The following is a 23,652-nucleotide window of genomic DNA, read 5'->3' as shown; positions in this document are numbered from 1 at the left end:
TTTGGCCTTGGAGGGAGTGCAGAGAAGGTTTACTAGGCTGATGCCGGAGTTGAGGGGGTTGAGCTATGAGGAGAGGCTGAATAAACTAGGCTTGTACTTGTTAAGAGCTTAGAAGAATGAGGGGAGATCTCATTGAGACGTATAAGATGATGAATGGGATGGATAGGATAGAGGTAGAGAGACTCTTCCCGCTCAGAAAGGACAGTAGGACTAGGGGGCACAGCCTCAAGATAAAGGGGGGGCGGTTTAGAATGGAGTTGAGGAAGAACTTCTTCACTCAAAGGGTGGTGAATCTCTGGAATTCTCTGCCCGTTGAAGTGGTGGAGGCTACCTCGCTAAATATTTTTAAGACGCGGGTTGATGGGTTTTTGATAAGAGAGGGGATTAAGGGTTATGGGGAGAGGGCGGGAATGTGGAACTGAGCCACGACAGATCAGCCATGATCTTATTGAATGGCGGGGCAGGCTCGAGGGGCCAGATGGCCTACTCCTGCTCCTATTTCTTATGTTCTTATGTTCTTATTTAAAGAAAGAGCCAGCATAAATTTTGAAAGGCATGATTGTCCTCAATAAACCTCTCAGAATCCTTGAAATAGATGGAGGAAATGCACATGGCCTACATGGATTTTAGGAATTACTTTCACACAGTTAACCATTTCACTTCACATGTCTGAGGGCAGTGTACCAGACAAGTCCATCAGGGAATTCCTGATACTTAGCCCCAACCCTTGAGTTTCAATAGGTTTTTCTTAACCATTCCATGGAAATCTGGGTTCAGCAGTGAAGCAGATCTCAATACTCTTTAATCCATGTTGGACGATACAAGCAGCTGCAGTTTTGAAATATTAGATGCTCTCGTAACTTCACTGATGCAGTTGTTGTTTAGGAGACTGAACCAGAAGGACAAAGCCACCTTGTGACCAAAACTTATACATAACAACAACATCCAATTCCTTGCTCAACAGCTCTTTCCTCTCTGCATCATATGAATCTCACAAATCTTTCAGCAAAGCAAATGATGTATGCTTCCTATCTACATGCTGTTTGCAATGGGAGTAGAGAATTACCTCCATGCTAAACTGAGATGTGCTGGTTGGAGTAAAGTTTAGAAAAGATTTTATAATATAAAAACATTCAACAGAGGAGAATGCTTGAGCTAATTAGAAATCTCAAATCTGTAGAGGAAGGACCTACCGGCTTTTGGGTTAATTGATGAGAAAGCACTTTTCCTTTGCAATCTATCCATTCAAAAATAAAATTGCACATTCTCAGTCTTACCTGAAACCAAATTTATCCATTGACACAGCCAGGTGCCTTGGTTGGTTGTAACATTTGTAGATATTTCGATCATCCATAGGAATCAAATCAACATCACTGAATACGAAGCAGTTGTAGTCATATTCTTTCAAAGCTTCCATAAAACCTACGTTGAGAAGTTTGGCACGATTAAAAGTTTCTTCGCCATGCTGAAAAAAATTAAAATGGAGAAGTAGAACACTAAACACTAAATACATCACACGAGGGAGCCAGTACATCAGAAAATTCTCACACACAAGCCTACTTAGGTCCTTGAAGCACCAGCAATTTTGGCACAAAGAAGGAAATCAAGATTGATTTTTAAACCACACATCTGGAGTCCAGGGAGCCAATGTCAAGAAGTGACTTCCCACAACTTCTAAAATCGACAGAGGAACTGCTGCTCGATTTTACACTGACTCATATGAAGTTGGCACTGATTGTTATTTCTACATGAAGGCATGCCAGCTTTTAAGGATGATGCAACTAGAGTTCAATCCTAAAGTTTTTGGAGCCTCCTCCTCTGGTTAGTTTGGCAGCTCACCATCACCTTTTCAAGGGCAATGAAGAATGGGCAACAAATGTCAACTTTGCCAACAATATTACATTACATCTAATGAAAGAACTGTCCAACACCATTCAAGACTGGATATGACAAGGCTGTGGAGCTTGGATCTCATCCATTGGTTGTAGGGTTAGCTGATTCTACTGTTTAGCATTCATGTAGCCCTGTGTTGAAGGTTTAACAGGTTAGCACCTCATTTTTAGGTAAGCCTCGTGGTGCAGGCATCATAAACATCCACAACCCTGTAGATACAGAATTTTAAAGATTGCCAACCATCTGGCTAAATAAATTTATATTTCTTGGGCCTAAATGACTGGCTCCTTATCCAAAGATTATGGCCCCTGGCTTGAGTGTCATCATGGGAAACAGCCTGTCAGCATCCACCCCATTAAGCCTTTTAAAAATTTAAAATGTTTTAATGTAACTGCCTCATTCTTCTATAACACAGGCCAATTATATTCAATCTTTCCTCATCAGACAACCCACAATCCAGAATTCAATCCAGAACATTCATTGCATCCTCTCTAAAGCAAGTATGTCCTTAGAATCATAGAATTCCTACAGTACAGAAGGAGGTCATTTGTCCCATTGTGTCTGCACCAATCACAATCCCACCTAGGCCCTATTCCCATAACCCCACACAGTTACCCTGCTAACCCCTCTGACATTAGGGTCAATTTAGCATGGCCAATCAACCTAATCCACACCTATGGGAGGAAACTGGAGCACCCGGAGGAAACTCATATACAGACACAGGGAGAAAGTGCAAACTCCGCACAGACAGTGACCAAAGCCGGAACTGAACCTGGGTTCCTGGTGCCACGAAACAGCAATGCTAACCACTGTGTTGCTCCTTACTTAGATCAAAAAGCAAAATTGTATATGATTTCAACAAAACCCCTACTTTTGCTCGCCAATATCCTTGTACTCAGCAGTGAATTATTTTTGAAGGTTGCTTGCGCTTTCTGAGGGTTTCGTGGTACTACTTTTGGTTTTCTGAGGCTCACTGGTATAAATAAAGTCATAATAACGTTACCTTCTATATTGGTGTTGATTTGTTTTTAACATTTCCTTCTTTAGGCAGATAGGGCAGGACAAATACCAAAGACTGTATATAAACAAGTAAATAGAAATAAAAATAAATTTTAAAAAGTGAATATATTGTATACATTTGCAATCTGCAAATATTTGTCAATTCATATCATACTCTTCTTTCCAAAATGAAAACCTTTACCCATTTGCAATTGCTTATACTTGCCAATGCATACAAGTCCAATTTCTATCCACCTATGTTGATGTTGAGTGGAGGGGATAAACTAACACTGCCAGACCTTATAACATAGTAAGAAGTCTCACAACACCAGGTTAAAGTCCAACAGGTTTATTTGGTAGCACAAGCCACTAGCTTTGAGTGCTGCTCCTTCATCAGGTGAGTGGGAGTTCTGTTCACAAACAGGGCATATAAAGATACAACTCCATTTACAAAATGATGGTTGGAATGTGAGTCTTTACAGATACTCAAGTCTTAAAAGTACAGATCATGTGAGTGGAAAGAAGGTTAAGCACAGGTTAAAGAGATGTGTATTGTCTCCAGCCAGGACAGTTAGTGAGATTTTGCAAGCCCAGGCAAGTCAAGGGGATTACAGATAGTGTGACATGAACCCAAGATCCCAATTGAGGCCATTCTCATGTGTGCTGAACTTGGCTGTCAGTTTCTGCTCAGCAACTCTGTGCTGTCGTGTGTCATAAAAGCCACCTTTGGGGACACTTACCCGAAGGTCAGAGGCCGAATGCCTGCAACCGCTGAAGTGTTCCCCAACTGGAAGAGAACAGTCTTGCCTGGTGATTGTCAAGCAGTGTTCATTCATCCATTGTCGTAGTGTCTGCATGGTCTCCCCAATTTACCATGCCTCAGGACATCCTTTTCTGCAGCATATCAGGTAGACAACGTTGGCCAAGTTGCAGGTGTATGTACCGTGTACCTGGTGGATGGTGTTCTCATGTGAGATGATGACATTCATGTTGATGATGCAGCATGTCTTCCAGAGTTGCTGTAGCAGGGTTGTGTGGTATTGTGGTCACTGTGCTCCTGAAGGCTGGTAGTTTGCTGTGGCTAATGGTCTCTTTGATGTCATGCGGTTGTTTGAAGGCAAGAATTGGGGGTGTAGGGGTGTCCTTGGCAAGATGTTCATCAATGACACGTTGAAGGCTTCAGAGAAGATGTTGTAGCTTCTCCGCTCCGGGGAAGTACTGGACCACAAAGGGTATTCTGTCTGCTGTCTCTCATGTTTGTCTTCTGAGAAGGTCAGTGCAGTATTTTGCTGTGGCGCGTCAGAACTGTAGATTGATGAGTCGAGCGCCATAGCCTGTTCATATGAGGGCATCTTTCAGCTTCTGGAGGTGTCTGTTGTGATTCTTCAGCGGTCATGGGCATTCGGCCTCTGATCTTCAGGTAAGCATTCTCCAAGGCGGCCTTCACGATACATGACAAGAGTCGCTGAGCAGACACTGATAGCCAAGTTCCGCACATGAGGACATTCTCAACCGGGATCTTGGGTTCATGTCACACTATCTGTAACTCCCACGACTTGCCTGGGCTTGCAAAATCTCACTAACTATCCTGGCTGGAGACAATACACACCTCTTTAACCTGTGCTTAACCCTCTCTCACTCACATTGTCTGTACCTTTAAGACTTGATTACCGGTAAAGACTCACATTCCAACTATTATTTTGTAAATTGGGTTTGTGTCTTTATATGCCCTGTTTGTGAACTGAAATCCCACTCACCTGATGAAGGAGCAGCGCTCCGAAAGCTTCTAGTTTGTGCTACAAAGTAAACCTGCTAGACTTTAACCTGGTGTTGTGAGACTTCTCACTGTTTACCCCAGTCCAAAGCCAGCATCTCCGCATCAGACCATGGCAGATAAGGGAAAGGAGAATCCAAAGAGCTTCTACAAATACATAAAGGCCAAAAGAGTAACAAGGGAGCGAGTAGGACCTCTTAAGGATCAACAAGGTCATCTATGTGTGGATCCACAAGAGATGGGTGAGAGCCTAATTGAGTATTTCTCATCAGCATTTACTGTTGAGAAAAGCATGGATGTTAGGGAACTTTGGGAAATAAATAGTGATGTCTTGAGCAGCGTACATATTACAGAGGTGGTGGTGCTGGAAGTCTTAAAGCGCATCAAGGTAGATAAATCCCCAGGACCTGATGAAGTATATCCCAGGACATTGTGGGAGGCTAGAGGGGAAATTGCGGGTCCCCTAGCAGAGATATTTGAATCATTTGAGTCACGGTGAGGTGCCTGAAGATTGGAGACTGGCAAATGTTGTGCCTTTGTTTGAAAAGGGCTGCAGGGAAAAGCCTAGGAACTACAGGCCAGTTCGCCTCACATCTGTAGTGGGTAAATTGTTGGAAGGTATTTTGAGAGACAGGATCTACAGGCATTTAAAGATGCAAGGACTGATTGTTGACAGTCAGCATGGCTTTGAGTGGAAAAGCATGTCTCACAAAATTAGTAAGAGTTTTTTGAAAGGGTAACCAAGAAGGTAGATGAGGGCAGTGCAGTTGATGTTGTCTACTTTAGCAAGGCCTTTGACAAGGTACCGCATGGTAGGTTGTTGTATAAAGTTAAATCTCGCGGGATCCAGGGTGAGGTATCTGAATGGATACAAAATTGGCTTTCTGACAGAAACCAGAGGTTGGTTGTGGAGAGTTAGAAACATAGAACATTACAGCACAGTACCTTCGGCGCTCAATGTTGTGCTGAGCTGTGTCCAACTCAAGATCAAGCTATCCCCTCCCTATAATTCTGGAGTACTCCATGTGCCTATCCAATAACCATGTGAAAGTTCCTAAAGTGTCTGATTCCACTGTCACAGCAGGCAGACTATTCTGAGTAAAGAATCTACTTCAAACATCCCTCCTATATCTCCCACCATGAGCCTTATAGTTATGCCCCCTAGTAACAGCTACATCCACCCGAAGGGATAGTCTCTGCGTTTTTCAAACGGGAGGCCTGTGATCAGCGGTGTCCCTCAGGGATCAGTGCTGGGTCCACTGTTATTTGTCATTTATATTAATGATTTGGATGAAAATATAGGGGACATGGTTAGTAAGTTTGCAGATGACACCAAGATTGGTGGCACAGTGGACAGTGAAGAAAGTTATCTCCGGTTGCAACGGGATCTTGCTCAAATCGGCCAGTGGGCTGACGAATGGCAGATGGAGTTTAATTTAGATAAATGCAAAGTGATGCATTTTGGTAGATTGAACCAGGGCAGGACTTACTCAGTTAATGGTAGGATGTTGGGAAGAGTTACAGAACAAAGAGATCTAGGGGTTCATAGCTCCTTGAAAGTGGAGTCACAGGTGGGCAGAGTTGTGAAGGCAGCATTCAGCATGCTTGGTTTCATCAGTCAGAACACAGAATTCAGGAGTTGGAATGTCTTGTTGAAGTTGTACAGGACATTGGTATGGTCACACTTGTGCAATTCTGGTCACCCTATTATAGAAAGGATATTATTAAACTAGAAAGAGTGCAGAAAAGATTTACTAGGATGCTACTGGGACTTGATGGATTGAGTTATAAGGAGAGGCTGCATAGACTGGGACTTTTTTCTCTGGAGTGTAGGAGGCTGAGGGGTGATCTTATACAGGTCTATTAAATAATGAGGGGCATAGACAAGGTCTTTTCTGAAAGGTAGGGGAGTCTAAAACTAGAGGGCCTAGGTTTAAGGTGAGAGGGAAGAGATACAAAAGTGCCCAGGGGGCATTTTTTTTTACACAGAGGGTGGTGAGTGTCTGGAACAAGCTGCCAGAGTAGTATTAAAGACAGGTACAACTTTATCTTTTAAAAAGCATTTAGATAGTTACATGGGTACCATAGTTATAGGCTAAATGCGGGCAATTGGGATTAGCTTAAGGGTTTTAAACAAAAAAGGGCAGCATGGACAAGTTGGGCCAAAGAGCCTGTTTCCATGCTGTAAACCTCTATGACCTCATAACACTGGAAACAATAAACAAGACCTTTTAATATGGTTTATGTTTAGAAAACGTTAGCCTTAAATTACAAATGAAGAAAAGTAAGCCAATTACAGTCAGTCAAGACGAGGGAGGGCTATTTGTTAAAACTCCTCATCCTGGGGAGGGGGTGGGGGGGGGGGGGGGTGGGGGCATTTACATCAACTTTAGACTGTGGCAAAAGTAAAGTCACTGATGTTCTTTAATACGTGCGTATAAAACGAAAGTGGAAAGGAGAAAGGAGGTTAGAGAGATGGGATTGATGTTTAGATGGGAAACATTAAGAATGGTGACAGCAGCCACCAAGAAGGGATGGAGGTTTTCTCCTCAGTGATTTAACAACTTGATGGACTAAGTGACCCGACTGCTAATGAGACAAAAATAACCTCACAGCTGTCCCCATATCCTCTAATGGGATTACAATAAATGTTTTTGCTGATTTATATAGATTCCAAATGCGTATAATATTACATTCATTTATTTTCATTTATTCATAAATCAACTTTCATTTGTATGCATTTATATTGACTTACTTATATTTATATACAGTCTTTGGTATTTGTGCTACTCTATCAAACTAAAGATAGAAATGTTAAAATCAAATCAACAGAAAAAGAGGAGATACGTTATTATCTTATTACTGCTTGTGTTTCAGTCGAACTTGTGGTTCGACTGAATGCAGAAATGCATTCAATGCAGATATGCTGCTTCACCAACATCTCCCATTTTTTGGTGCTGCAGATGTGCCCTGATGAGTGAGACAGAGGAGGGTGGACACCACTGCTGCTCTGGTACACAGGCTCGTGCATCACCACTCACTGTTACATTTGTCACTTCTTGGAGGTCCTGGTACATGAATTAAAGATTAATATGCAGCAATTAGAAAAGTGGTCTTGTTTGCAAGTCGGATTCAAAATATACAGGGATGATGAGTGAATTCATCATCAATATCTCTAAAAAAAAACCCAGGAAAATTCAATCAATTCTACAATCAGTAAGAGAAATGCAAGTGATAGGATCTGTGAAGAACAGCTCCTCCAATCACAAACCTTTTCTTTCCTGCCCACTCAGTAGCAAGCACAGGGGAGATGCATTGTCAAATATTGAAGTATCTGCCTTTGCCAGGGTTTCCCATCCAACTATGATGCCAACCATAGAACTGAGCTATAAGGAACATAATACTGTCAGGTTTCATTACCAGTCTGTGCTGAAATAGATGATCTGAATAAAAGCAATTGTTTCATCTAGCTCATTCTCCATTGGGAAATTATTTGCAGAACATCCAGCAGTCTGACCTTCATCTCCTCCATACTAAGCCTAAAAATGAGGCTTACTGACAAGAGTACCAGAAATTTAAATCCCTCAGTTCAGGGCTATCAAAGGTCACATTAGAAAAACTGCCCTATAGAACCACATCATTATGATGTGGAGTCAACATCTTTAAAAGCAAGGAGAAGACAAAATCAGAGTTGCCCTCTCCTGAAAGTACTGACATGCTGGGCAACACACTACAGCCATGAGCAACTCATCTAACAGGCCACCTGAATGAGAGTCTTGTCAGCAAATCTAAAGTTAACAATGCTTCCATTCTCATCCAGCAGCCACATGTTTACATCGGTCTGTCAGCTGCTGGTTTATGTTTCTTCTCAACTTCAACATATCAACAACGCCCCAGTTCAGATCAGGTAATTTAAGAGACCAGGATTTTGACCCTCAACATAACACAATCACTGAAAAAGCCATGGAGGCAGAACAATTGTTCATGCAGAGAATGTGCATTGATGAACAGCAAGGTGGTGTACCATCTTTAGATCTATTTCCAAATCTCACATTGTAGAATTGATGGAATCACTACAGTGCAGAAATAGACCATTCAGCCCATTGAATCTGCACTAACTCTCAAAAAAGCATCTTATCCAGGCCCACCACCCTGCTCTATCTCTGTAACCATGCACATTTACCATGGTTAATCCACTTAGCATACACATCTTTGAACTGTGGGAGTGAAAGCAATGATTTTACATTTTTCTTAATTTTTAGACATTAATGCAATAACAAGATTATCAGTAAGGGTTAATGACTTTAAAATGGATAAGAACATAAGAACATAAGAAACAGGAGCAGGAGTAGGCCATCTAGCCCGGGATATATGAAGCTAAACAGGGCAAGTTATTTAGTATATGCTAATGCAGTAAGTGATTTTAATAACTTTCTCTGATATATCTTTTAAGTTTAAAATTGACCATTTCAGCGAATAGTCAGGTCACCTGGAATTAGGGTTTAGATGAAAGGGTTCGTTGGCATTATTGAAAACGTCACGGAAACTATTTTAATTCTAGGGTAGAAAAATGAAACATTTAAATTATGTTTCAACTAGAGTTCATTATTTAATTCAGCTGGCAAGTTTCTCCGATGCCAGGATTTAACTGTTACTGCATTTGCAATGAACTGAATTCAAACTCATAAGAACAGCATTCCTGGGAGGCACAGTAACGGGACAATTGAAGTTTTGCCAATAGGGGAGTTGAGGTCCAGACTTGGGACAAATAGAAACCATGATACCAAAGGACAAATTGCTGACTGGCTCAAATAACAGTATTTATTATTGACTTGTGTGTTTTAAGAATCATTTGATTTTATGCAAAGAGAAAGTGGGTAACTTTTTTAAAGAAAATGTATAACTGTGTTGATCTTTTGCCAATAATTTAGAACTTGTCTTGAGAGGTCTGGGTAGTTTGTATCTGTGACTCTCGACATAATTTCTCCCATTAGCCTCTGGTCTTAATGAAGATGTCTTTTGTACCAGTGACATTAGCTTTGTGGGTGAATCTTTGCTACCTCGTTAAAAAAACCCATTACATGGAGGAAACCAGAATACCTGGAGAAAACCCACACAAATACAGGAGAACGTGTAAACTCCAGAATGACAGTCACCCAAGGCCAGAATTGAACCCAGATCCCTGGCTCTGAGGGATAGCAGTGTTAACCACTGCTGCGTGGAGGACAAACCCATCAGACCTTCTATCAATTGTTACAGACAACACATGGGTCTTAACCCAAAACATGGACAACCACCATAAAAAAACTAAAAGGAATGATAGTAACAGGACGCGATGTGGAGATGCCAGCGTCGGACTGGGATAAACACAGTAAAAACACAGGGTTAAAGTCCAACAGGTTTATTTGGTAGTAAACACCACTAGCTTTCGGAGTGCTGCTCCTTTGTCAGGTGAGTGGAAAGTTCTGATCACAAACAGGGCATATAAAGGCACATACAGATTACAGAATACTGATTACAATGTGAGTCTTTACACCTAATCAAGTCTTAAAAGGTCCAGACAATGTGAGTGGAGATAGTGTTAATCATTGGTTAAAGAGATGTGTATTGTCAGACAGGACAGTAAGTGAGATGTTGCAAGCCCAGGCAAGTTATGGGGGTTACAGACAGTGTGACATGAACCCAAGATCCTGGTTGAGGTCACCCTTGTGTACAGAACTTAGCTATCAGTTTCTGCTCAGTGACTCTGCACTGTCATATGTCGCGAAGGCCGCCTTGGGAGAACGTTTACCCGAAGATCCAAGGTTGAATGCCCATGGCCGCTGAGGTGTTCGCCAACAGGAAGGGAGCAGTCTTACCTGGTGACTGTTGAGCGGTGTTCATTCATACGCTATGACAACAGATGAATGAACACTACTCAACAATCACCAGGCAAGACTGTTCCCTTCCAGTTGGCAAACACTTCAGTGGTCACAGGCATTCGGCCTCAGATCTTCAGGTAAACGCTCTCCAAGGCGGCCTTTACGACACACGACAGTGCAGAGTCGCTGAGCAGATACTGATAGCCAAGTTCCGCACACGAGAATGGCCTCAACCGGGAGCTTGGGTTCACCTCACACTATCTGTAACCCCCATGACTTGCCTGGGCTTGCAACACCTCACTTACTGTCCTGTCTGGGGACAATACACATCTCTTTAACCTATGTTTAATGCTATCTCCACTCACATTGTCTGCACCTTTAAGACTTGATTAGGTGTAAAGACTCGCATTCTAATCAGTATTCTGTAAACTATGTGCACCTTTATATGCCTTGTTTGTGGTCAGAACTCTCCACTCACCTGACGTAGGAGCAGTGCTCCGAAAGCTAGTGGCATTTACTACCAAATAAACCTGTTGAACTTTAACCTGGTGTTGTGAGATTTCTCAGTGTGCTGGGATGCAACAAGGATTAAAAAGGGAACATCCAAGCTAACAAAGTGAGGTTAGAGTACAAAGAAGATTAGCTTGAGTCATCAAGTTTCTGTTTGTGTGACTTTGCTGTGTTATTTACATACAATGTTGAGTATATTTCAAAAAGTACTTCATTAGCTGTAAAGTGCCCTGGGATATCTTGAATAAAATGCCACATAGGTGTACTTGTTCCTATTCTCTTTCCAAATTCTTAACAAATTTCATCCTATCTTATAAATCTTAACTTTCCACCAATTACTGGGAGTATCTGCTACACAACTGATGTATCTAATTTTAAGCAACTCTTCAGTTCAATTCAAAAGGAATTCAGCTTAGACCACATTTATTTAAATTCTAAACTCATGATAATGGTTCTAGTACTGCTGCCCTGCTGACTCTCTTGGTTAAAACATCCATCTTAAATTATTATATTTGAGTATCTTTAATTGCCAATTGTGTCCCAGCTGCAGACTGGTTTCAGTTCCACCCTTTGCAGATTCTATTTTAATCTTTTTTAAAAAAAGACATACACATTGAGGTACTGCACAAGTGATATTTATTCTTTCCTCCTCACCCTCTGCAGCATGCATTAAAAACCTATATTCCACCTTTCTGCTTCACCTCTACACTAAGTGTTGCGACAATCGACCAATCTCCTCCAGGTTCCATTGTTATCTTTCTCAATAGAATTGTTCAATCTCTTGCATATGCTCTGTTGCCTGTAGTAAACCTCCAGCATATGCTATGAAGTGTATTCCTTACAAGTTGTCTCCATAATTACGGTAACAGGCAATTAACCATCATCTTGAACGATAATGCATCTGGGTGAGCTGTCACCCAGCTCGACTGTTGATTTCACAGCTGTTCTCAGCAAGTTCTGGATTAGGATGAACTTTACTCAGCTCAAAATATCAGAAAAATAACCCTCTGCTTGCTTAGGTAGGCCCAGGCACATGGCTTCATCTAGAATTGTGTGTCTGCTCCAGCGAGAACTCCACGTCACTGTTAGCACCCAGATGCGCCACTTACACTGCAGTCATCTGCAATTACCAAGACCTATAAGCCATGTTACTCGATTGTACAGAATGGGATTTTGTTGCCAAAATCTAAAACTGCTGTTTTTTTTGTCCTTGTAAACTTACACCTTTCTGTACATGATACTGATTCTCTTAACATTCATTAAAAACAAAGTGGTGAAATATGGAACAATTCTTTCATCATTATACAAAGAATGAAGCATTTACTTGGGTTCTTTCAAGCAGTAGAAAATATGTTTGGTGGTTGATTCTGCAGGAAGAGTCCACTGCCATGAACAACAGCCTGGTTAGCCTCACCTGTTGTAAAGGCATCAATTGATCATCATTGATCGTGATGAGTGCAGGTGCACCTGTTAATTTTAGTATGTTTCAAGTATACCATGTTCAAAAGATAACAGGCAAAAATAATCTTTAGTGGGCTGCTGGAAATAATCAATTAACTTCCCCCTTGGTTACATATATAAAATTCCACTCTCAATTATTTGGTTTGAAAATTTGCCTGCGTCAGTACAGTGTCCAGAATTATCAGTCCCTCAAAGGACACAAAGTACATTCCACTTTACCGGCCCAGCAGAGCAGAGGACTATTTCTTCCTTCTCCATTCAGCTAGCTAGTGCAAGGTGTAATGAGATTCCACTGCAACCTTCACAATCTCAAAATGCTCTGCAGAAGACAGAAGAAACAAGCACAGATCTAGAAAAAAAGCAAGTGGGGCACAGGTGGGGGAAGGAAGAGAAGAGAAAGATGAGTGCAGTGAATATTAAAATAAACAAAAGACATTTTCAGAAGTTTGGTTCTCCCACCACCCACCCAACACAGCATTGTGAACACAGATCATTAGAAATATGCATCTTACTGGCTATCAGACACTTCAATTTTATATCAAAGCAGGAAACATTTCCAAAAACAAATAGGTCTGCAAAGATTTTACTCAAGCACAGGTGATAAAGAAGAGAATCTGAAGTACATCACAAGTATTACTGGGTTACCTGCTGCAGGAAGTTTCATCAAGAGAAAATCAACTGAAAGTGCAATATCCTTGAAACAACTTAACATTGTACTGAATCGACTGACATATCCTGCAACATATAGTTCATTTTTTATGGGTGCAGAAATGATATTCACGGACGTCATCAAGAAGTCACCAAAGTTCCCCACCAACTCCAAGTTAAACCGTTTTGAATGAAAGGAAGACAAGTTCCAGAATTTGCTGTTGATCAAATTCAAATCTGGCAAGGATAAACTAATGAATGGGCACAGTACTGCAAAGAATTGCTATCGAGCTTAAGGTAAAGAATGGGATTATACACTTTGGAGAAAGCGGGAGGATAATATTCAAATATTTATGATCCTTAAATTAATAAACTGAATCAAAAAATACATGTACAGTTCCAATGAACCAGAGGCCCTAGGCTCAAACTTAAAAGGAAGATTCAAACAAGCAGTTTCAATTTAGTGGCTGTTTGCAGAAACTAATGAAGTTATGATATAAACTTTCCCACGGACACGGTGAGGGCAAATAGCATGAAATATCTAGAGAAAGATTGGACAGGTGAAGAAATGGATGACCAACAGGGAGGCATTCAGTTTTTTTAAGTCAGCCTGAGGGGACTTTAAGCCTTTGTATTTTCCTATATTCCTTTCTTCTTGCACCTTTAACTCCATGTTAAAACTACTGAATAGCATCTGTGTTTTTTTTCTAATAAAGTTATATTTTCAAATCCCTCCAAATGGTTCTCACATCTCTTCATAGAATCCCTTAGTGTAGAGGCGACCATTCAGCTCATCAAACCTGCACTAACAACAATCCTCACCATGTCCTATCCTCATAATCCCCACGGCAATTATCCTGCCATCCCCCTGAAACTAAGCAGCAATTTAGCATAGCTAATTAACCTAACCTGCACATCCTTGGAGTGTGGGAGGATACCCACGGGAAGAATGTGCAAATTCCAGAGAGAACATGCAAACTCCACACAGACAGTGACCCGAGGCCAGAACTGAACCCGGGTCTTTGGAGCTGTGAGGCAGCAGTACTAATCATTGTACCTCTCCAAGGTTCCTTTGCTGTATCAGTGAGGTGCTTTGCTTTCTAGAATTTACTATAAATGACATCAGTTTAGTGTCATATGATATTCCTTTCTCTACTATTTTAGCAAATGTGTTAACTCAAAACAAATTAAGTTTTGTCACTGCCAAAACAGAAAATTTCACATTGACACACCAGGTATTGTCCACTAGTATACACTCAACATTTGTTAAGATCCACTAAATATTTGCCTGACAACATACAAACATTCACCTCTACTGTGCAAATGCCTTAACCCGGTATCACCAACAGTAATTTCCATATTAAAACTCAATAAGAGCTCTAGTTCTGATGCTGTCCTTCAAAATATGTGGCTCCAAATATTCAGATTCTATGCCCTCTTGTGCATACCATGAAACAGCAGATTCAAATCATCATCATAGCCAGGATCATCCATAGGACAATGACAATATTTTACTTTTTTTAAAAAAAGTTTCTTTCAATCCTTGGTGAAACAATTTCTTAATTTGTGAGAATGCAGACCTCCTTAAATCTCAAATAGATCTCCTACATCTATAGTTAAAAGCTTTCTTGAGAAATTCTGCTTTGTCTTTCATTCTAAACTCATGCTAGCTAACATGTTTATCAAACACCCAAGCAAAACATATGCCTTATCGCAGAAAACCTCATCTATCATCAACAGGAAAAAACATGCTCCAAGTCAAATTTAAAACATTAACAAGACTGACAAAAGATGGCGGTGTTGTAAATCTGAAATCTCATGGTTCTGAGAACATGTGAGAGCACCTCGGACTGTACTAATTCAGGAGACTGTCCTCTCTATCCAATACCTCCAACAGCACATAATAACCCTGATTTCTCTCCATCACACCTCCCAGACACAACCTATAAGCTTTTGAAGGAGTCAAGCTTAGTGTCATCAAATCACCAAAGTGTCTCTCTTATTCTTTCCAGCAACTATAGCGTCCTGAATTGGGAGCCTTGGTTGCTCATCTATTTCACTCGATAATGCAAGACTTTGACGTGGAATCTTTAACATATTAACCAATCTTTCTTGTCAGGTGAAGACCTGGAGGAACATTGCCAAACTATTATAAGTTACTGATTAAGATTTTAAGGATCCAGATGAGTTGGTTGAAGATGTAGCTAGAGGTTTCAACATCCAAGAGGGCACCTTCACCACCCAAAGTTTATGAAGAATTGACGCCAAGAGGAAATATGTTAAGGCATACAGAAACATTCTTTGCCAAGTGAATGAGGATCATTGGGGCATTAAAAACTCCTACATTTCCTTGAAGCCTCAGAACAGAAGCAACATAAGTAGTTTAGGATCAGCTGACTTTCAGTTTGAGTTTATTTAGACTAAACATCCTTCAGGATTTAGTAATTAGTGAGTTATGTACTTGGCTGTTGAAAAGATTTCTTCATCTCAGTTTCAGGAGCTATCTCCACAAATTACAAAGTGAAAAACACACGCCTTAAACAAATACCAATGGTCCTATATGCCATTCTGTTCAGAAAACAAGTAATTTTCAAACTTCACTTATTTCCTGCCAAAAGCATAAATGGAAGTTTTCATTTCAAGTAACACACAATTCTCCATTCATTAAACTAATACCTGGAAAATCACATGCAGCTCCTTTCTCTGATTTTCAGATGTGCGAATTCTGAGAGTAGGGAGATGGTTGAGGACCTCCAACAATAATACAAATTGCCCTTTGTATGGAATCGCAATGGAAACTGTATGCCTGTAGCTAGAGGCAGCCATGTCATGGTGACAAGAGAGGCAAAAAATGTTTCTTCTCTAGAATCCTACTTAATCATCCTATCTGTAACAATTTTAATATTTAAGGCTGGCACAGATACTGCACTGTTCCATAAAAACTGAGGATTAAATAAAATGAGATAAGCCCTTTTGAACTGCATCCAAATCTTACACAATTATTCCTTTGTATACTTTTGTCATGTTTCTGCTGCTTTTAATTATTTTCTTTGTAAAATAATTTTAGAGAGCAGCTTAATCTGTATGAAGAAAGACTATCCTCTCTGCTTTCAATTATCAAGACAAATCATATTCGGTTTCATATATGCACTGAATAATTAGTTTACTGTGAATGGAAGTAATTTTTAGATCTCGGATGCATGAGCATTGGGCAAAGATAAAAACACAGGTTTCAGCTGATGTGATTAGCCTATGAATGCTCAATTGATTTTAACATGGAAAAAGGGTGTTAGAAAAAGCAAGAACCATAACATGTCACATGGGTCCATGACTGGAAAAATTACAGTAATGAAATAAAAATAAATGAGGTGTGACTTTATTCAGCGTGATAGTCAACAAACAGGCACTTCACCCATAACAGAGCCAAAGATCAAGGCCTTGAACAGCAGTGCCAAATCACCTAAACTCTCATGTCACAAAGCTGTTGTTGATCAGATAGTCTCACCACAGGGACAACACTTGGTAACTTCCAATTTGTATATTGAAACTGAAACAGCTTGAAGATACTTTAATATAGAAAAAAATAAATAACGCACTAGTTCACATCAGATTATAAAATCTAGCAAACTCCCAGTATTCTCAACACTTAGCAATAAATTCATATGGGTTTTATACATATTTTACCCTTTTTGGATCCTAACATTTCCCATTAAAATTATGGAATTTAATTAAAGAACTAGTTCAATAGATATTCCACTTCATTCATTGCCTCTATTATACTGCTCAAGCAATGTACCTTTTCAGCTTGCAGTAATGTCAATCTGACACTGTTACAAAGCAATTCAGATTGAACAGAAGTTGAAAACCTAAAACTGAAGAAATTTCTACAGCATACTTCTTTCAATGTCAAAACAGAGACAGTGTTAGAAGTCCACACGATTGTAATGAACTCAATGCCTCAGGAAAATATTAAGTTAACCCAACTTCCATTACACATTTTTACCGAACAAGTGTGTGACTTACGACAACCATATGAGACAGCCTGAGCAGATAAGTAGGTCTATAACTATGCAATGTTTTACATTCGTATTATTTCAATGACTACATGTAATGCAAAGTGCATAAAATCACCACTAAGGAGAAACTAGCTAAGAAAGTACATGGAATCACGTTTTTTCTATAAGGAATTAGCTTTCATACTGGGTGCTTAACTTCTTTAAATTCTTTAAATAGTGAACCAGTGGATTTTTAAAAAATTTGTTCATGGCATATGGGCGTTGCTGGCTTGCCAGCATTTGTAGCCCATCCCTAGTTGCTCGAGGGGACAGTTGAAAATCAATCTCATTGCTACGGCTCTAGAGTCACATGTCCTCCTACATTAGGAACCAGGTGGGTTTTTCTGACAATCAATGTTTTCATGGTCATCAGTAGATTCTTAATTCCAGATTTTTTAATTAAATTCAAATTCCACCATCTGTCATGGCAGGATTCGAACCTCGGTCCCCAGAACATTAGCTGAGTTTTTGGATTAGTAGTCTAGTGATAATACCACTAGATCATTGCCTACTCTAAATACCAGAAAGCTATATGGGGACTTCTATAGATTCCAGCTTTGCTCCAGGTTCTTTAAAAACTAAGAATAACTTATATTTAATAAAATACATAACTAGTGGAACTTGAACTTTCATTCTCTGGATCATTAGCCAAACGTCTGGATCACTAGTGCACAACCAATAAATTAAATAACCCAGAGCTTTGAGATTTTTTTACCCACACAAGAAAAAGACGGAAATTTGTTTTGACTACATTTGCATCATACCAATTATGATCACGCCCATGCCCAAACAACAAGAAGAAGCTGGTTATTATATTAAAACAAATGACTCTGGATGCTGGAATCTGAAACTAAAACGTTGGAAACTTTTCAGGGCTTTGACAAAGGGTCATTTGGATTCAAAATGTCAGCTCTTTTCTCTCCTTACAGACACTGCCAGACTTGCTGAGATTTTCCAGCATTTTCTCTTTTGGTAGAAACTGATTATTATGCCAAACGTCCTCACCTGTCAAAAACAATTTACACCACCAGAGCTGCAGCAATTCTCACCCAACCACCCTAAAATTAATAAGCTTTCAAGTATAAGTGGCAACACACTCACCAGCTATCTCAGGCATGTGAAAAATCAGATGGTCGAAATTAGTGCTCTATCAGGACTAGAGGCAATGCTAACTTCGTAAGTGTATTTATATTTTAAGCAAGAAGCGAGAAGGAAAAAATAAAAGTAGCTGGAAGCAGAGCTGAGAAACAGTGAGCGATTTGGGCTGTGAGCTGCAAGTTTGAACCAAAATGGTGGAAGAGAGGAAAAAAATGATGAAATGATGTCACAGGAAAAGTAGTAGGAGGAGTATACAAGCAAACTTAATTTAATCAGCCATAAAGTAAGACTTTTTCAATTAATTAGTACAGAAATTAAAAGTTTAAGCCAATCGAATAACAATTAAAATCAGTGCTCAAATCAATTAGATCCAAGAGGTAAAGTTTTCAATAGATTATAATCTAAGGATTTTAAATAAAATCTAAAAAAAGCATTTCAGCGAATCTCCGTAATAAAGCGGCATCACCAGAAGGAGCTGATTTGTGAATAGCTGGTGAGCAGTGAGCCTTTAAACAGCAAGTTCAGGGTGCTTCGCAGTGCAGATGCACTGTCGGCTACAGAAGCTCTGGGCTTCAGAACTCGAGCAACAGTTTGCATCACTGCAACACACCAGCAAATTTGAGAGTTTCATGGATAGCATGTTTTGGCATGACGCTGGACTTTATGATGGCTATGTTTTAAATTGGCTTATTTAGTTCAAGGTAAAATGGAGAAGTTTGGAGAGGTGAGGATGGCGCTTCCTATGAGATCTGCTTGGAAACAAGCCGCTGCAGCTTCATACTAATTGTGCTCAGAGATGAGCACTTGTAACCTGGTTGACATAGGAAAAAACTTATTGAAAGGAAGGGTGCAAAGTCTAACACCCTGACACAATAACTCAGATACAAGGTCAAGTGTTTTTGGAAGCACAAGAGTTTCAGTCAGGCAGGGAAAACTGAAAAAAGAGACTGGAGACAAGTACTGTCATGCCAGGCAGAGGAAAAGCCTGTTTGCTGCAGCTGGGAAGGATGGATTCCCTGTTCCAAAGAATTGATATTTGTGAAAAATTATAGACTATGGAATCACCAAAGGGTATTTTGATCCTGGAAGTTCATGTGATTGTGATCAACGGGTTAAGTGAAGGGACTTGTTTAAAAGTACACTAGAAGATTAACCCTAGTGGGGCAGGGAGAAGAAAGTCTGTTAAAACCAAGATGAACTTGAGGATTTAAGAACAAGACCACATTTCTGCCGAGAGGATGGAACATTATATAAATGTGGCATGGGTTTTCAGTTGTGTTAAAAAGTTAATGGGATAAACCTTTTCTGTAGTTTAGCGCATCAGTTGAATGAGGTAGGTCAACTACAAGTGCCAGTACGGGACGATTTAAGGAACAGTAAGCACAGCATCGTAAGATTTAAGCTAACTATGGAGAGGAAAGGACCAATCCAGAGTACAAATAATTTAAGAGGGGGATGGATGAAACTTAATTGGCGTGCAAATAAGTTAGAATCAGAGACAGGCAAAACTGTAACTGAACAATGCCCTGCCTTTGAGATGGAGATAGTTCAGTCACCATTCCAATGAGGGGATAGGTATGCAAACAAATCTATACTCTCTGGATGATGAAAGAGATAGTGAGCTAAGGCAAGTTGAAATTACAAGAAAGAACGAGGCTGAATATAGTAAGTTCAGAGAGGTCTGAACAGAGTAGATAGGTAGAAACTACTCACATTGGAGTAAGAATCAAGAACCAGAGGACACCGATATAAGACACATCAAAAGAACCAACGGTGACAGGAGGAAATCTTATTTAGACAATAAATTGTTTGGTTTTGAAATGCACTACCCAAGTGTATGGTGTAGGCAGATTCAATTGAAGGCTTCAAAAATTCTATGTGGAAAAGGCAGGGAGAGCGAAGCTGAGTTAATATCCTTGCAGAGAGCCAGCACTCACGCAGGAAAGGCCTTCTTCATTGTTGCAATCATTCTATGATTCAAACGACATTATAGGAGCAATTCTTACCTGGTTAATGACATACACTCCATAATCGAGTTGCTGCCTCTGAAGAATTGGATGCAAGTAATATAACCAATAGTTCAAATGCTGTAAACGATCACGAAAAGGAATGATAATGGCAACTTTCTGAAGAGCTGTACATTCCGTTGGAGTAAATCGACCTCCTTCCCGCACTAGCGGATTCATCTTTTTTGCATCCTCCAGACTAACAGGCTGAGAAAATTCTATGTTGAGTGGTCCCACTATAGAGAAAAAGATAATCTAGAATCAATTCAAAAACATTCTGTAGCTGAGCCCTTCATTAATTAACTGACATATTGGTAATTTAATAAAGGATCACTAAATAATAATTAGGAGCTGGAATCTCAAGAGATTTTCTGCTCATTTTGGCAATCTCTGCCATCACCTAGGTGGAGAGCAACTAACGCAGCACAAGTAGAAATTAAATCTGGAACTTCCATTCAGGATTTTAAAGTCACATCCTTCAACTTTTAATCCTTTATCAATTCTGGATCAATAGATCAGTCAACTACTCCTGGTATCAGCTGGTATCACTTCTGCTAGTACCGAGAGGCAGCGAGCCTCCGACAACACATAATACAGTCCAGAAAGACTCTGCATAGGCAAATGCAATCTTTCAAATCAGCCTTCCCACCTATCAGATGGCATGTTAAACAGAAGGTCCTCCTGCTGGAATGCACAAAATTCCATGACGCTATTTCAAAGAAGAGTCAAGCAGTATTTACTACTTTTTCAATAGCACTAAAACCAAATAGTCAATATTACATGGCTGCGGGAGTCTGCTATACACAAACTGGCTGCAGAATTTCCCTCATCACTAATAGTAATGTTTCAAAGACACTTCTTCGCCATAATGCAATTTGGGGTGTTGAGGTTGAATGATGTAGCTATAATTGCAAGTTTTTTTTCCCCCATACCCAACACATTCCTAGGTGCAATGGAAAACAGCAGTGATAATTTTGCTTTTCCCATTTATACTTCATCTTGGCAAATCTTTTGTTTCTTTATTTGTCCCCAGTCACCTCCTCTGTTCCTTGCACCATTAAGCCTTTTGTTTTCACAATCCTTCCCTTTGGTTCTTTCCTGCTCTCTGTACTCGCTTATCAATATGTCCTACCATTTTCCAGCTCTGATGAAAGATCATTGAACTGAAACGTTCACTACTTCCCTCTCCAAAGATGCTGCCTGGCTTAAGAGTCTTCCAGCATTTTCTGCCCTTATGAGAAATATTGTTTTGCAAAAAAAGTACCACAGTTGCTTGGATTTCTAGATATGTTCCATTTTCTGAAGAGCTTTCTCTAACTTGATTATTTTAGTGCCACAGATGATTTTCTTATTTTGTTTAAATTAATAATTTCTACCGTCCTTCCCCACCTTAACCCACCACAAAATAAACTGCATGGGTTGAAACAGGAAGCTACAACAGGGTATAAACAGACCAACTGAGGGGGCAAATCCGTGGCAAGCTCAATGTGGAGGAGTGTGATGTCAACCTCCTTGGTTCTGACAAAGACAAATTAGAACATTGCCTTAATGATAAGAAACTAGGAGCTGTAGAGGGATAAAGGAATTTAGGCGTTCCTAGAACCATAGAACAGAACAACAGAATCCTGACAGTGCAGAAGGCTGCCATTCAGCCCATCAAATTAGCACTGACTCTCAGGAAGAATATCTATCGCTATAACCCCATGCATTTACTATGGCTAATCCACCTAACCTACATATCTTTGAAAACTAAGTGTAAATTTAGCATGGCTGTTCCACTAAACCCGCACATCTTTGGACTTTGGGAGGAAACTCACTCAGACAGTCACCCAAAGCCAGAACTGAATCTGGTCCCTGGCACAGTACTAGCGACTGTGCCATCCCATGTACACACACTACTAAAAGCTGTTGACAGGTACAAATTACGTTCAAAAATATCAAGTGGACTTGAATAGAAGAGTAAATTATGTTTCATTGTATAGAGTATTTGTTTGTCCCATTGCACATCAGGAAGAATATACTGACCTTGGATGAGAGGCAGTTCCATCAAAATTATAGAAGGGCCATGAAAACAACTTATATATTTTCAGCCCATGTTCCCTTGAGTTTAGAAGATCAATTTCAAATGTCTTTTAAAATGATGAAATGATTGGAATGATATTTCCTCTGGGTGAGAAAATTCAGAATAAGGAATATGAAACCTTAAAATTCAGGGGCAGTCATTCAGGAATGAAATCAGGAGGCACACAGAACATAGAACACTACAGCACAAACAGGCCCTTCGGCCCACGAGTTGCGCCGATCACATCAACACCTACCAATCTATAGACCTATCTATAACCCCCAATCCCATAAAACCCCATATACTCATCCAGAAGTCTTTTAAAAGACCCCAGCGAGTTCACCTCCACCACCACTGACGGCAGCCGATTCCATTCACTCACCACCCTCTGAGTGAAAAACTTACCCCTAACATTTACATTTATAATGCACCTTTATGTTTATAATGGTAATGAAAATCTGGAGCTCTCTGGCACTTGCCCTCCAAGAACATAGAACATTACAGCGCAGAACAGGCCCTTCGGCCCACAATGTTGCGCCGACCAATTAAAAAGCAATGACCCTCTAACCTAAACCAATCCCTTTCCATCCATAAACCTATCCACAGATCTCTTAAACGCCCCCAAACTAGGCTCATTTACAACTGCAGCAGGCAGGGCATTCCAATCCCTCACCACCCTCTGGGTAAAGAACCTACCTCTGACATCCGTCCTATAACTACCACCCCTTAATTTAAAGCTATGCCCCCTCGTGCTAGATTTCTCCATCCGAGGAAAAAGGCTATCACTGTCCACCCTATCTAAACCTCTAATCATCTTATATGTTTCAATAAGGTCCCCTCTTAGCCGCCTTCTTTCTAACGAAAACAACCTCAAATCCCTCAGTCTCTCCTCATAGGACCTCCCCTCCATACCAGGCAACATCCTGGTAAACCTCCTCTGCACCCTCTCCAATGCCTCCACATCCTTCCTATAATGTGGGGACCAGAACTGCACACAATACTCCAAGTGCGGCCGCACCAGAGTTTTGTACAGTTGCAACATGACGCTGCGGCTCTTAAATTCAATCCCCCTACCAATAAACGCCAAGACACCGTATGTCTTCCTGACAACCTTATCTACTTGATTCCCAACTTTCAGGGATCTATGTACACATACACCTAGATCCCTCTGTTCATCCACACTATTCAGAGTCCTACCGTTAGCCCTATACTCGACACATCTGTTATTCCTGCCAAAGTGAATTACCTCACACTTTTCCGCATTAAACTCCATCCGCCACCTCTC

The 23,652-nt window shown here is 40.3% G+C and overlaps 1 protein-coding gene across 1 annotated transcript in view; it reads right to left on the bottom strand.

The window, feature by feature from the left end:
* LOC145342939 (beta-1,4-galactosyltransferase 1-like) overlaps positions 1–23,652 on the bottom strand; it is a 71,246-nt gene that overhangs the window by 33,539 nt on the left and 14,055 nt on the right. Inside the window, exons 2-3 of the mRNA XM_080188575.1 lie at positions 20,306–20,541; positions 1,278–1,465 (exon numbers count right to left, since the gene is read on the bottom strand). Coding sequence (XP_080044701.1) covers positions 1,278–1,465; positions 20,306–20,541 — 424 coding nt within the window. The remainder of the gene's footprint in view (positions 1–1,277; positions 1,466–20,305; positions 20,542–23,652) is intronic.

This window comes from Carcharhinus amblyrhynchos, chromosome 5 (genome assembly GCF_965287045.1).
Source record: "Carcharhinus amblyrhynchos chromosome 5, sCarAmb.v2.hapA, whole genome shotgun sequence".
Classification (NCBI taxonomy): Eukaryota; Metazoa; Chordata; class Chondrichthyes; order Carcharhiniformes; family Carcharhinidae; genus Carcharhinus; species Carcharhinus amblyrhynchos.
Note: the sequence above shows the minus strand (reverse complement) of the source record. Positions and strands in the feature narration are given on the sequence as shown.